Here is a 15,782-nt window from a genome sequence, read left to right on the forward strand (position 1 = left end):
CTTGAGATGTTGCTTCAATGTATCCACGTCATTTTCCTTCCTCGTGATGCCATCTATTTTGTGAATGCACCTCCTGCAGCAAAGCACCCCCACAACATGCTGCAGCCACCCCACGTTTTACGGTTGGATGGTGTACTACGGCTTGCAAGCCTCACCCTTTTTCCTCCAAACATAACGATGGTCATTATGGTAAACACAAACAGTTAAATTTGTGTTTCATCAGTCCAGAGGATACTTCTCCAAAAAGTAATATCTTTATCCCCATGTGCACTTGCAAACTGTAGTCTGGCTGTTTTAGAGCAGTGGTGGGATTGATTTGCACTTTTCGCACAAAACTACATTCATCTTTAGGAAATAGAATGCGTCTCCTTCCTGAGTGGTATGATGGCTGCGTGGACCCATGGTGTTTATACTTCAGTGCTATTGTTTGTATAGATGAATGTGGTACCTTCAGGCATTTAGAAATTGCCCCCAAGGATTTGGACTAACCAGACTTGTGGAAGTCCTACATTTTGACTGATTTCTTTTGATTTATCCATGTCAAGCAAAGAGGCACTGAGTTTGAAGGTAGGCCTTAAAATACATCCACAGGTACACGTCCTATCAGAAGCTAATTGCCTAAAGGCTTGACATCATTTTCTGGAATTTTCCAAGCTGCTTAGAGGCACAGTTAACTTAGTGTATGCAAACTTCTGACCCACTGGAATTGTGATATAGTCCATTAAATGTGAAACAATCTTTCTAAACAACTGTTGGAAATATTACTTGTGTCATGCACAAAGATGTCCTAAACGACTTGCCAAAATTATAGTTTGCAAATATTAAATCTGTGGAGTGGTTAAAAACAATTAGTTTTAATGACTTCAACCTAGGTTTATGTAAACTTCTGACTTCAGCTGTACTGATCTTAGTACCTGCATAAGTTCAAATATTTCTTTCTTTGTGCTTTTGGCCTCTAAGAAGAAACTGTAAGGATAAGAGCACTTAAGAATGCGTCGGGTCTTGAGAAGTTCATGCACACCATCCTCAATGAATGTGGTGTCAGGTGGGGCTCCTTCCCCTTTAAGAAAAAGACATTTGGAATTAATTAATATTTAAACAATTTATATTATTCACAATCGAACATGCATTCTACAAAAAACTAAAGACATTTACAGTAAATGTAGTTGAAAATATGCACAAAATGTTGCTCACTTCCAATGTAAGCTTTGCTCAGTTGTTCCATCTTCTCTTTGGCTGTTTTCAAAAGTCGTTCTTCTAACTGGTTTGAAAAAAAATTACTATATGTGATTGTGAACAAAAAGCAGCTATTCATTTCAAAGACATTCATAATGAAGATGCCAACCTGGTAACTGTGTTCATGGTTCTTGTATCGAGTGTAATAATGCATAAAACGGTCGAGTTCCTGAAAGCTCTTGTGCTTTTTTTCTGCCTATGACAAGAAAAAAAAAACATTATTTCAGCATTATTTCTTGCTTAAATAGTTGTATAACCACTAAGAGCTCTATTTTCATGAGCACGCCAAGGACGACCATGTGCTACACCTTATCCAATTTTCGTGAGAGCGGCAATTCCAATCTTCAATTTTCATGCCAGTGCAAAGCACGAGTGTTTGTGCTATCTGTGGGTGTATGTGCACACATTGTTGGTGTATTGTATGTAAATTGCAAAGCATAGTTTGCTATTTTCCTGATAAATAGGACATTGCCCTGAGACATTTGAGAAGTCTCAGGGCAATGTCTAAAATCAGTTCCAGTACTTTTGGAGATTCCACCAGCAGGTGGTAAAAAAGTTAATGTTCAAACTCTGAAAATATATACTGCCCCTGACAATCACTGCTGTAGCCTTTTTATGAAACAAAATGTATGAGATGTGTGTTAAACTCTAATTTGCATTCACATTTTTCCACTTGTTGTCGTAGAGTGATTTTGAAATTGCTGCAAAAGAGACCGGTGATAGATGTTAGAGAGGGTAACATTTTGTGATTTGGGGAGGTGATTATTTAGATTTTTTGAGCACTTCATTATTTTAATTATATTTTTGCTTAGTTTGAAATGTAATTTGAATTTAGAAAAATGTTTGGTGTAAGTTTTGTTTTTCACATTTAATTTTTTAAAGCAAAATAGACTGGTAGAAGTGACGTGCCAGCAAGTATCCACAGCATTAACCAGTATAGCTGATACAATAACCGTTAATATAAGCCATGACCCAGCCCATTAGCGTTAGCGCTTTGTATGAACAATTTCCAAAAGAAATACCTGTGGCAAGACTTGCACGTAGATACCAAAACATTATGGCCATTGACTTTGCGCTTATGATATATCGCATAGCGCTGTGCTCAGTGTTAGCGCTCTTAAAATAGGGCCCATTAACTCACAACAAAGCACAGAACATGCTTTTCACATTTGTACATTCAAAATATGAGACAGGAAGGTAAATATTTGGTGTTTTGAGACTTGCTGCTCTTTCTAATTAATGTTCTTTCAGTCTTTTCAAGGTCTTTATTAACTAGAACCATTCACAGAAGTCCACAAACAAATCTAAAGATCCAAGTAAATGGATTCCTCAAATGGTTGCCATTTGAATAAATCCATTTCTATTATTTGCCAACTGCACTGAAACAAATGTAGTTTTGTAAAGGGGGGTGTGAGTACCTCCACAGTCATCTCCTTGGACTGTTCATCCACCTGCTGGATGACCTCGTAGCGTGTGCAGCGATAGTAACCTCCAGTAGAGGAGCTGTGTTTTTTCCATTCTTCTAGACAAATCCAGCAGAAATCATACTTGCACTGCAGAGAGATAGAGGGAAAGTAGGGAGAGAACTTGTCAAACAGGATAATGCAACATTAACATTAAATATCATTCATTCATATCGCCAGATATGTGGTTGATTATGGAGAATAATGTAACCAGTTTAGTAAAACAAAATATTCAAGTATCACCAAATGAAATTGCAAAAATAATGATTGATCTCAAACAGGTTTCCCGAACATTTCCCCTGTATGGCAAGCAGATAGTCCCACCACAAACTAACGCCATTGGTTGAGCCAGTGTTGCTGTTGGGCTGTTTGAGGTGCACAAATAAACAGAGCAATGTTTTGTTAGAGCCATCGTGAATGCACTTTTCAGTAAAATCAACCTACAAATGGCTTACTAATAGTAGTCTCTGCATATTAAGTTAAAATTGAAATGAGAAAGTATTTTAACATGGGGAAAAAAAGTACACTTCAGTTTTAAGCTGTGGGACAAAACAAGCTTTTGGTCTGTGGACAAACTATATTGAATATTTAGTTACTTTCCACAGACCTCAAATACATAAGCAGCTATAAAGCTGATTTAAAGCAGTTGTGATTTGAACAGCCCCATAGAGGGAATGATGACCACACGTTCAACCAACCCCATTAAACAACTCTGTTTGTGGTCAGCAGCTGCCGTTCTGATGTTTCTCTACAATTCCCACTGTTACCCCTTGCTTTTTATCAATGACAAAAAACAGCAACAGATTCCTCAGAGTGCTTTAATCAGTAGACTGCATGTTACCAACCAACAAAGGAATTGCTACTTCTCAAGTAGCCTTGAATCAGGCTCTAATACAAGCCTCTTTTCTGGAAAGTGCACTTCTATTACTAATTTAACACAACCATCTTTTTATAACACTGTCAACACATCAGTACATGTTGAAAGTGCTGAGGCTTCAGAAATATCTGGCTAAAGAATCAAGATAGGGCAGGGGCAGCATTTTAAATGACTAATCCATAAGAGAATGAATCAACAATTCAAATTAATATTTCAAAACTCAAGTCTAAACCATGGTTAAGATTAAGTGTATGAGGTCAAACTCAAACTAATATACAAGAGTATTGTTCACAGGAGTTGTACAACTGAATGTCGTCACTCTGCTGGTTTTATTTCACAATATAAATTGCCATCCAGTGGGAGTATTTAACATGAGAACATATATAAATGCAAACTTATTTATTGCAAAGAATTTGCACTGGCCATGGGAAATCAGGCTTTGCTTATTGTTAAGCCCTGCATACACATGTGATTTCCAACTTTTCCATTAATAAAATTAGATTCTGAGCATGAGGTTCCTAAATGGTCAATAACTTTTCAGCTGATAATCATCTGTAAGTTACAAAAGACATATGGCTGATTCTGGATTGATGTTTTCATCCACATAATCAATTTTTCCACTGACCTTTGCACACTGCATGTGATTACAGCCTTCGTTTTTCTGGATGGGGGACTTGCAGTTGGCACAGGGTTTAGAGTTAGTGAGTAACCACAGACAGTTGGCAGCATCTTCATAGGCTACACTCACACCAGCCACTGTACAGAGAGACAGAGAGCAGCTCAATATTAAACTTACTCGTTGAACCTTTAGCAGCAGAGTACATGTCATGAACATCTATTAAACAGGAGGTACAAGTCAAATGACCATGCATGGTGAAGGAATTAGATTTTGATTGAAAAAAACAATGTAGTCTGTGTATATATGTATATACTATATGTATATACTAAATTTGCAAATGTTTGTAGAGTCTGGGAACTCCTACATTCTTCAGGATTCATTTCAGACACTTTTTGCAACCACATCTTCCATGTCTCACAGTCACAGGGTTCATGAGCATCACCAAGACACTCCCTGTGAAAACAAAACAGAAAGATAAAAATGAATATTGTAGAGGCAACATGTTGGTGCAGCTGGCTTCATGTATTTTTCAAGATGCATTCTTGCAAAAAAAAAAAAAAAATTTTATGGTTGGTATACGTAAATATGCACTAGATGGATGTTGCGTTGTCTTTGGATGTTTTTCAGCAACTCTCGCCATGAGCACTATGTTTTTAAGACAGCTTTTGAATGAAAGTACACTTCCTTTGTGAACCATTTCTACGGGTGTTAACACACTAGAATTTATGTTATGACACTAACATTTAAGAACGCTGCAAATACACTGATTTGAATTACAATGGTGCATCACATGGATGTAGAGAAGACATCTAAGGGAATGTAAATGTTTTGTTTTTGTTGAAATATTTTTTAATATTTGCTGAAAATCAGAGAACTTCAGACAGTCAGGTCCAGTTGTCTTTTTCGGAAATCCATTTTACTGTATTTCCATTTGATACGAAAATGACCCTACCTTTATTCTCCATGGTAAACACCCTTGAGACACATCTTATTTATTCATATCAAATGCTTTGTCAGAGCATTCTCTGGTGTGTAAGAGAAGTTTTCTTTAAGTTCAGGAAAGTAAACATGAACCTTTGGTAATAACATCACTTTAAGAGCCTACAACTTCATGAAAACATCCACAAATTAGCTATGAGACTGTCCTATGGAGTGACCGCTGAGCCAATGTGAACCAATGAAACAAGATAAATACATGGTACACAGAAAAAGTAGACAGCTAATTAAAACACCAGCAGAAGAGGTGGCCCTTCCCACAGTCCACAGCAGGGGCTTTGAGCAAAGGGAAGCTCAGAGGGTCAGAGGCTCCAGGGCCTGGGCGAGTCAGTCGTACAGCTCTTTCACATCTGGCTACGGGACACCAGCGGATGGCAGGATTATTATCCACAAAAGCCTGAAGATGAAAAAAGAAATGTGTTAAAACTTCCTCTTCATTTTGGATGACTTTAATCCTAACTTTTATCTACCCAACGATCCAACATTTGACTTCTGTACATGTGTGTTTACAAGACCTTTCAGTTGAGACTGATGGCATTTGCTCAAACAAACACTGGCGTAAATACCAACGCTGTCAATATTTTGATCCAAAGCCAGTGGCAGACAGTCTATCATGAGAGAAAAGAAATAGAGCTCTGAAATGGCTTCTGGTGCTTTGTGAGCACCAATTGTACCTTAATATCAAACTGCAGGTAGCGCTTATCCATCTCTCTGGAGACAACACTTTCAATGACTTCTACGGGAACCAGCTGGATGCAGTCATAAGCAGGGCAGAAGATGTTATGTGCTTCCCCATCTTGGATTTTCAAATTTAAAAACCTGACACCCAGACAAACATTGTTCAAAGATGACAGATCATGAATATCAATTTAGTGTCATAGAGAATCAAAAATTTTCAGTTTAGCAATGTATTATTAAGAATTGACTATTGTCTCTAAAATATCCACCCATATAATCTGAGTTTGTGCATTAAAACACTTTTTCCACACTTTTTGATCAACCAATTTCAATGACTTCAAAGTAGGGATGCACCAATTGTGAAATTCTGGGCCGATACCGATGTTTAAAATAACAATTTGGCCGATACCGATTGTTTTTGTGTTTGTTTTGGCTGTTATTTTATCCCCCTTTTGTGCCAGTGAAACTAAGAAATCTTAATTATAAAAAATAAATTAGCTTTCAGCCCTGCATCACACTATCTTTGTATGAGCACAAATTCAATCATACAAATTTATGAAATTACATTTTAATATAACCTTCTTTCAAATAACAAAGATTCTTTTTGTGAAAAATAACTTTTTTTTTTTTTTTTGCCCTCTTACGTCATGCCAGAGTCGTGTCTAGCCAGTGTCTGTGGGTGGTATTCTAGTACCACCTGTTGGATCTTCTCTGAAACTACAGCTGGGTAGGCAACTGTTCTCCAAGTCGACCGCAAATAACCAAGACATATAAACAAATAAACATCGGCCACTGCCATCGGTGAATGACATCATATTTGCTGATGTCAGTCAAGGCGAATATTGGCCGAAACCGATGTTTGGCCGATACATTGGTGCATCCCTACTTCAAAGACTTCTCCAGTCATTCATAATTACTGGATAAGGATTTTTAAACATTCAAATTCAGACCAATTCGCTAATGAATCATTCAGACTGATGTGATCTGGTTCGACTGTTTCATTAAAAAGAACAGAGGAAAAAAACATTCACTGACAAATCAGACATCACAAAGGCATGTGAGCAAGTTTTACTCTACATTCCAGATTTTCCATGACTGTGGGAACCTAAACAAATCTATATTCCAATACTTACCCTTCCCAGCATGACCGGCAGAACTCGTGTCCACAGGACATGTCCACAGGGTCCTCAAACACAGATATGGGGCACATGCAAATCCCACACTATATGGGCATGAGAAACATTGAACACATTGTGTCAATATTAATTTCAATATTTGCACAGAGAACAGTAAATAACAGAAACGCAATGTGAAAACAGTTCACATTTCTACTAAAGATACGTCCATACCAGTAAAGTATAAAAGAGTAGATGTCGACCAATTCTTTTTGGTACACAAATATTATTAAAGGAATAGTTCACCCCAAAATAAAAATTCTGTAATTTACTCACCCTTATGAGTACATTTCTCCATTGGTGTTACATGAAAAAATTACAGCATTCAGGTTAGGAATGACATGAGGGTAAGTGCTCATTTTAGGGTGAACTATTCCTTCAAGTGGACTGGAGCATAAATCCATGATGCCATGAAGAGAGTCTAACCAGGGCTAAGCCATCAGCAGGAGAAAGGCTGATCTCATCAGGGGAGGTGACAGAGGAGCGAGTAGTTCTGGGAGTTCTAGGTGAAGGCAGTGTGTCCCAAGCATTGTATCCGCTTGGTGGGGGAGTTGGCATCTGAACACCTGAGCGCTGACAGCAGTCCTCTTCATTAGACATCCAGTCCTCCAGGAGTTTTTCCCTGTCCCAGTCTATGCAGTAGAATAGAAGATCTAAAGTGACTGAAAGTAAGTACTGTCTATTAACATTAATTTCTCTCTCTAACTCTGCTTATACGGATAGTTACCCAAATTTCAGTTGTCATTTATTAACCCATTTACTTGGTCACTATTCATTTTCATTGCATCTTTTTTTCTTAGTCACCATTTTCTTTAATTACAAGTAAAAAATAAAATAAAAAGTAATTAAAGTATATGATGACTGAGGCAGTCATTCTGCCCAACATCTCCTTTGGAGTTCACAGAATAAACAAAGTCATACAGGTATGGAACAAAATGAGGGTGAGCAATGTCGATAGATATAAAGATTTAACCTGTTATCTATTTTCTATAAACTTGTATGGCTGCTACAACAAATGAAAGTATCAGCCTCATCACTGTGGCAATTAAAAGGATAGTTCACCCAAAAATGAAAATTCTCTCATTATTTACTCACCCTCATGATATCTCAAATGTGGATGACAAACCAAGCTACTGTGCAGCATTCCTCCTCACTTGTAAACTGCAACGCTCTTCCGGTTGTGACGCATGTGCCTCAGTTCTCACGTGTTTCAAAAGTCAATGCGATTATGTTACATACGCATACCTCTGCAGAAAGGAAGCATGATTTAGAGTAAAAAAGTACTTAAATATTTATCTTTTTCGCACTAAAAGTGATCGTGTTGCTTTAGAAGACTTTCATTTAACAGCTTGAGTCGTATGGATGACGTTTTTGCTGACTGTTTGTAATTTTTGGAGCTTCAAAAGAGAAATCTCCATTCACTTGCATTTTAAGGGCCTACAGAGCTGAAATATTTTTCTGGTGAAGAAAAAGTCCTACACACCTGGGATAACATGAGGGGGAATACATAATGAGAATTGTATTTTTTGGGTGAACTATCCCTTTAATTATAAAAATAAATGGAAAATAATGCCATTTGCTATTTAAAAAAGAAAAGTGTAAAAAGTTTGATTGAATCCACCTGTCCCTTTAAAATATCTATGCAGTAGAGGAGTGCCAAATACTTCAGTAAGGAGTAAGAGTTGAATGTTCTAGTTTAAAACATGAGTTTAAAGACCTCCTTTTACTTGAAGACATAATATCATCAAGAATTAAGGATCTTGGATATTGGCCAGATTTAGCATTTTTCATTAACTGATCAAATGGATTCCCAGGCACATGGTGACCGAGCTATGCACAATAACAAAGCATCAGTAATCCCTTACAAATAAGTACTGTGGTGGTGCCATGGTACAGTGTTGGTATCAGATGGTTATACCATGGAATTTCCAAGATTATTCAAATAATCTTGTGGTAAATGTCCAAAAAACTAAGGTAATGCCATTGTACTTTCAGGTACTTTTTCTTTGTGATATATCTAAAACATTTACACGGCTACCTTGGAATTAACTTGCGGTGTAAATTATTGTAAAATATGCTGTATATACAGCCAGCATTATCAAAGGCTGACACTAAATTCTGACTTCAATGAAGCTACTTTTTGGGAGCTGCAGTAAATCCGTACCATGAGCTCGCAGCAATGCCTCGGCCGTGAAAAGAGGAGCCTGCAACATGTCTGCTGTATCCACTATCAACATGTCTTTCAATCGACGCAAGTCCTGCAACTTCAGTCCCTCATATGGCTAGAGAGAAAAAGAAAGAGTGATGAGAAATAATGACAGAGACAAAATGAGTGAGAGAAAGAGGGTGTAAGAGAAGGACCGTTAATAAAGCTTTTCCTTTTAAACTTATATAATGCTTTGCTTCTGTCTGAGACATCAAACCAACGCAATAATGAATCTGCTGCTGGCATTATAAATGGAAGTTGTTCCTGTCCTCTTTCCACTGCTTCCCTTTCCTATGACACAACATTACTGAGCTGTGATTTATCTTGCTTTCAATTCCTTAAAGGAATTGACACTGTCGGGTCAACTAATGAAAGAGCTGCACACACACACACACACTAAATGTTTGTCTCCGTGTTTGTGAAGCAGCAGACTTGTGCCAGGGTATATGGAATGGCACTTGATCTGAAATATTGTTGCATTTCCTGCACTTAGCTGATGCTTAAATTATAGTACTACATAAAGAAAGCACAGACGAACTAATATTTCAGTGCAGGTCTTTCAGAAATGTTTATTTATTCAACTAAAATAATAATATTTGAGGGCAATTACACATACTTAGTATTTCAATACCAGGTAAAATGTTGGGCATCCTTGACTGAATTTATGTTTCTCATGATCTTGACAAGGTTTGAACTAAAGGAATGTGCTTAAATGCTTGAAATGTTTTCCTTGAAGAAATAGTTCACCCAAAAATAATATTTACTCACCCTCATGCCATCTCAGATAAATCTGGATAAATCCATGTCATCTAAAGTGATATGATATGTGTGAGTGAAAAAAAGATCAATATTTAAGTCTTTATTTTACTATAAATCTACAACTTTGACCAGCCTCGACAAGTAGGTGGCAATATGAAAGAATGTGAATTGCCAAAAAAACTTAAGAGGAATATGTAATTGAAAGTGGAGATGTATAGATTAAATGACTTCAATATTGACCTGCTTTTATCCACACCAATCATTTTGCTTCAGAAGATATGGATTAAACCACTTGTGTCTTCTCAATCACTTTTATGCTGCCTTTCTGTACTTTTTGGACCTTCAGAGTTCTGGCCATCATTCACTTGCATTGAATGGGCCAACAGAGCTGAGAATTTCTTCTAAAAAACTTAATTTGTGTTCTGCAGAAGAGAGTCATACAAAACTTGGATGGCTTGAGGGAGAGTAAATTATGAGAAAATTCAAATTTTGGGGTGAACTATACCTTTAAGACAAAACAAAACTGTGCCAAAATATAAATTTCCTAAATATACATTTCCTAAATATGTTTTTTCTTTTATGTATGAGCTGGACTGGATAGTAAAGAAGAAAAAAAACAGGTAAAACAGTTTAAAAAGCATCCCATGTGGATAACTCATGAAGTTTGTTGAGGGAATGCAATAATGTAAAGAGCTGTAATCAAGGCAAAGGGGGGCTACATTGAAGGTAAAAATATAAAACAGGTTTTATTTTTTGGTCATTACATAATTCAAATAATTCTATTTGTGTTATTTAATTGTTTTGATGAATTTACTATTGTTCTAAAAAGCTGAAAATAATAAGAGGGAATGAGTAGTCTTGTTAAAACATTTGACTGGATACTATAATGTCAAGAAACTGCAGAAAGATTTCAAAATGCTACCTAAAATCGAAAAAGTCATAACACAGGCATACCTCTCGTCGGTCAAGGGCAGCATACTCTGCTTCTATCTCCTGAGCGCCAGCATCCTGAGAGAAAACCATTTGAGACTCCAGACTGAGCGCCAACTCCTTGTGCTGCTGCTTCTCTGCACAGTCACACGGCGTCTCCCTGTCCTCATTCTCCACAAACAAATCGGCATTACTCTTCACCAACAACTGCAACAATAAAACAAGACAAAACTTTGCTAAAGTGACTGAGTGAAAAACAATTTCGGTCTACCATGTAATCAGAAACGCAATCTTAGGGAGTGTTAAAAAAGGACAGAATCTTGAGCTAAAAACAGCTACCGGTAGTTGGACCACAACAGAAATGAACACAGGTTTATAGATGCATTAACTCAAATACACATCTTCCATTTGAGATGTTTATCCCACCCCAAGATTCATCTGATTGGTCCATTGTTTAAAACTGACATTGTTCCACTGCAATGATCATCATTGTCGAAATGTGAATAATTTTTTAGCTTGATTACACATCTTAAAAACGTGTCGCTGAAAAATAGTGAGGCATGGCACAACAGCCATTGTAAATGGATAATAGATTCTGTTTTCATATATATAGTGAATTGAGCAAATATTGTGCATAAGTGATCAATATATATATATATATATATATAACACACACACACACACACACACACACACACACACGTATACATGCACATACACACAGTTGAAGTCAGAGGTTTACATACACCTTTGTCAAATACATTTAAACTCAGTTATTCATAATTCCTGACATTTAATCGTAGAAAACATTCCCTGTCTTAGGTCAGTTAGGATTACTATTTTAAGAATGGGAAATGTCAGAATAATAGTAGAGAGAATTATTTATTTCAGCTTTTATTTCTTTCAGCACATTTCCAGTGGGTCAGAAGTTTACATACACTTTGTTAGTATTTGGTAGCATTGCGTTTAAATTGTTTAACTTGGGTCAAACGTTTTGGGTAGCCTTCCACAAGCTTCTTACAATAAGTTTCTGCAGTTTTGTCCCATTCCTCCACACAGAACTGGTGTAACTGAGTCAGGTTTGTAGGCCTTCTTGCTCGCAAATACTTTTTCAGTTCTGCCTACAAATTTTCTTTCGAATTGAGGTCAGGGCTTTGTGATGGCCGCTCATTTACCTTGACTTTGTTGTCCTTAAGCCATGTTTTGAGATGTTGCTTCAGTATATCCACATAATTTTCCTTCCTCATGATGCATCTATTTTGTGAAGTGCACCAGTCCCTCCTGCAGCAAAGCACCCCCACAACATGATGCAGCCACTCCCAATGCTTCATGTTTGGGATGGTGTTCTTCGGCTTGCAAGCCTCACCCTTTTTCCTCCAAACATAACAATGGTCATTATGGCCAAACAGTAAAATTTTTGTTTGATCAGACCAGAGGACATTTCTCCAAAAAATATCTTTGTCCCCATGAGCACTTTCAAACAATAATCTGGCTTTTTTATGACTGTTTTGGAGCAGTGGCTTCTTCCTTGCTGAGCAGCCTTTCAGGTTACGTCGATATAGGACTTGTTTTACTGTGGATATTGATACTTGTCTACCTGTTTCCTGCTGCATCTTCACAAGGTTCTTTGCTGTTGTTCTGGGATGGATTTGCACCAAACTGCATTCATCTCTAGGAGACAGAATGTGTCTCCTTCCTGATCGGTATGATGGCTGCCTGGTCCCATGCGTTTATAATAGTGTACTATTGTTGTACAGATGAACGTGGTACCTTCAGGCATTTGGAAATTGCTCCAAAGGATAAACAGGACTTGTGCAGGTCCAAAATTTTTTTCTGAGGTCTTGGCAGATTTCTTTTGATTTTCCCATGATGTAAAGCAAAGAGGCACAGTGTTTGAAGGTAGGCCTTAAAATCAGAAGTGAATTGGCTAATTGTCCAAAAACTAGATAGAATTTTCTAAGCTGCTTAAAGGCACAGTTAACTTAGTGTACATAAACTTCTGACCCACTGCAATTGTGATATAGTCAATTAAAAGTGAAACAATCTGTCTGTAAACAGTTGTTAGAAAAATGACTCATGAACAAAGTAGATGACCTAAACGTCTTGCCAAAATTATAGTTTGCTACTATGAATCTGTGGAGTGGTTAAAAAATTAGGTTTAATGACATAAACCTCTGACTTTAACTGTACATAAAGTATATATAAAGTACATTTCTTCATTATCATTTCATAGCCATCCTGACTACCGATGCAGCGCAAGCTTTTATTTTGCGGACATTTGTTGTGAAGAAATTAATGTGGAGACCAGACCTCTTGGAACTTTGAATACCTCTGCTCTGAGAATCTCTAAATATCATTGTCGGATATTGAAAAACCTATGTCGACCACTAATATATATTTACTCTATACTGACACAGGCATGAAAAAATATGATACAAGAAAACTAAAATGTATCAGAAGTTAAAGCGATAATTGTGTTGTCATTCACTTATAGTCAAAGTATTATGCGGAATACAAAGGAGAATGTTAAAGAATGTTGAGGCTGCTCCGTTTTCTATACAATGAAATTGAATGGGGATGGAGGCTGTCAGTCCCCACCCTAACAGCTCCTTTTGTGTTTCACAGAAAAAAGTTATACAGCTTTGAAACAACATGAGGGTGAGTAAACAATCAAATAATTTTCATTACTGGAAGAACTGTCCTTTTAAGAGCCTAATAACTACAAAAACATTATGCTTTACATATTAAACTATTGATAACCTATAAGCCTAAAATACATATGAAAATTAAATCACCTCAACACAGTTCTTCATGCCAGCAGCTGCAGCGTAGTGCAGGCAGGTGCTCTTTTTGTTGTCAGTGCCATTGACGTTGGCTCTCTCATACTCGCCCTGGTCCAGTTTGGCTCCGGTCCACAGCAGGATCATCTGGAGGCACTCAGCCCGCTTCCGTTCATCCTCCTGGGGGCGGCTGATCCGCGGCTGCAGCGCCCCCTCGCCCAGCAGGATCTGTGGGCCCATGCACAGCAGATGCAGTGCCGTCTCATTGTGAATATTGCACTTGTTGGGATTGCCGTCTTTGGAGAGAAGGAAAGACCTGAAGAAACGGAACAAATGAACAGAACTAAAAGCAAGTTCAAACTCTCAGTCTTAGTCACTATTCACTTTAATTGTATGAAAAAAAAAAAAAAAGATACAATTTTAGAGAATGGTGACTGAGGTTAACATACCGCTAACATCTGTTTGTGTTAAACATGAGGGGGAGTCAATGATGACATAGTTTATATATTTGGCTGAACAATCCCTTTAAGAACTAAGATTTGAAAAGCTGTGCTATATTGTGAATATACCGTAAAGACGGCTAAAGGGGATTGCTTTGTTGTTTTATATTCACAATATAGCACAGCGTCAAGTGCCTCCTTGCTTTAAAATAAAATAAAAAAAACTTAACACATAATAAAAATATTAAGTGTGCAAACTTCCATTAAAACTCATTAAGTGCCATCCTTCCACTAGAAGATCGCTGTGTAAGACATTGCAACAAAACTAATGATCAACTTTAAGTTCTGTGCACTGATATGGTGAACATTGGTTCTGCATCATAGCTGTTACTATATCTTGTATTGTAGCCCAACTGTAACACCGTTTTGACCAATCAGCATCCAAGATCAAAACTATCCATGTTATAAACCTCTATAAAACACTGGTTTAAAAAAAAAAAAAAAAAGATGGCAAAATACAGAACCCATTTTTTTAGACCTGGAGGCGGCAAATACAATGTCAATATTTCATAACGTAAGAGAGTGCATTTAGGAAGCATCATAACAATATTAACTATGCAAATGGCATAACAGTGCTTAGTGCAGCTGGAGCCTGCAATGTTTCCTTGCCAGATAGCTGGAGATCATTAGACAGACTAATATAATTTTCAGGTAATAATTAATTGAGGGAGCTTCAACGTATTTGATAACAGGCTCAAACTGCTAGAAAGGACATGGGGAAATATATTGTCATCATTAAGAGTGAAATTATGGATTGTATTCAGAGCAGACTTTAAGGTCTTTCAGGGAAAATGACATGTTGTTCCGGGAAGTCTGTGATGTGAACCTTGCACTGGCAATTTACAGTAAATGCATCTGCTAAAAACAGCTATAACTCCATGCATTCCCCTAACCATGCTCTCCAGTTGCACCTGGGAGGCAAGAAAATGGGTAATTCTACTTCCAAGAAACTGACATGAACACCTGGTAATTATGCAACGGTTAGATCTAGTATAATGTAACAATGACACAGTGTAATAATTAGTATAATACTAATATAAAATACATCATGAAATACAAAGCCAAGCTTTTAACCTGGAATGAAACCAACTTCCAGGGATTAAGTCCAGACAAGTTGGTGAAAGATATCTTGTGCTTTGTTCTACTTGATGCTGGATAATAAAAGCTTGATCATAATGAACATAGGACCACACAAAGAGCCTGCTACACACATTTGGTTGCAAGAATTCTGGGTGTAGTCTAGACAGACTGGCTGTTTCCTTGCCGTTTTTCCAGCAACAAAAAGTGCATAAGAATTCCAGTTAGAGGATACTTCAGTCTGGTACTAGCATTTAAATACATAACCATCAGTGTTGGGGAGTAGCTAACTACATGTAGCGATGCTACTAACTTAACTACATTTTTCAGTAGCTTGACAGTAGCTCAGCTGCTTTTAAAACAGTAGCTTTTCCAGTAGTGAACTACTTTTTCCAGCAAGTAGAGGTGTAGCATGACCAAACACTACATCATGTTGGTCAGATTATAACTAATAGCCTTCTTTATTGCGTAAAAGCCAAACTTTTA

General features: G+C 37.3%; 1 protein-coding gene across 2 annotated transcripts in view; it reads right to left on the reverse strand.

The window, feature by feature from the left end:
* LOC127650171 (ankyrin repeat and IBR domain-containing protein 1-like) overlaps nucleotides 1–15,782 on the reverse strand; it is a 41,964-nt gene that overhangs the window by 12,051 nt on the left and 14,131 nt on the right. For both annotated transcript variants that reach the window (XM_052135410.1, XM_052135411.1), the window contains exons 3-15: nucleotides 13,735–14,035; nucleotides 10,964–11,146; nucleotides 9,209–9,326; nucleotides 7,471–7,676; nucleotides 7,003–7,091; nucleotides 5,866–6,010; nucleotides 5,428–5,588; nucleotides 4,560–4,648; nucleotides 4,202–4,332; nucleotides 2,655–2,789; nucleotides 1,346–1,432; nucleotides 1,195–1,261; nucleotides 915–1,060 (exon numbers count right to left, since the gene is read on the reverse strand). In XM_052135410.1, coding sequence (XP_051991370.1) covers nucleotides 915–1,060; nucleotides 1,195–1,261; nucleotides 1,346–1,432; nucleotides 2,655–2,789; nucleotides 4,202–4,332; nucleotides 4,560–4,648; nucleotides 5,428–5,588; nucleotides 5,866–6,010; nucleotides 7,003–7,091; nucleotides 7,471–7,676; nucleotides 9,209–9,326; nucleotides 10,964–11,146; nucleotides 13,735–14,035 — 1,858 coding nt within the window. The remainder of the gene's footprint in view (nucleotides 1–914; nucleotides 1,061–1,194; nucleotides 1,262–1,345; nucleotides 1,433–2,654; nucleotides 2,790–4,201; nucleotides 4,333–4,559; nucleotides 4,649–5,427; nucleotides 5,589–5,865; nucleotides 6,011–7,002; nucleotides 7,092–7,470; nucleotides 7,677–9,208; nucleotides 9,327–10,963; nucleotides 11,147–13,734; nucleotides 14,036–15,782) is intronic.

Source organism: Xyrauchen texanus, chromosome 10, assembly GCF_025860055.1.
Source record: "Xyrauchen texanus isolate HMW12.3.18 chromosome 10, RBS_HiC_50CHRs, whole genome shotgun sequence".
NCBI classification, from domain to species: Eukaryota; Metazoa; Chordata; class Actinopteri; order Cypriniformes; family Catostomidae; genus Xyrauchen; species Xyrauchen texanus.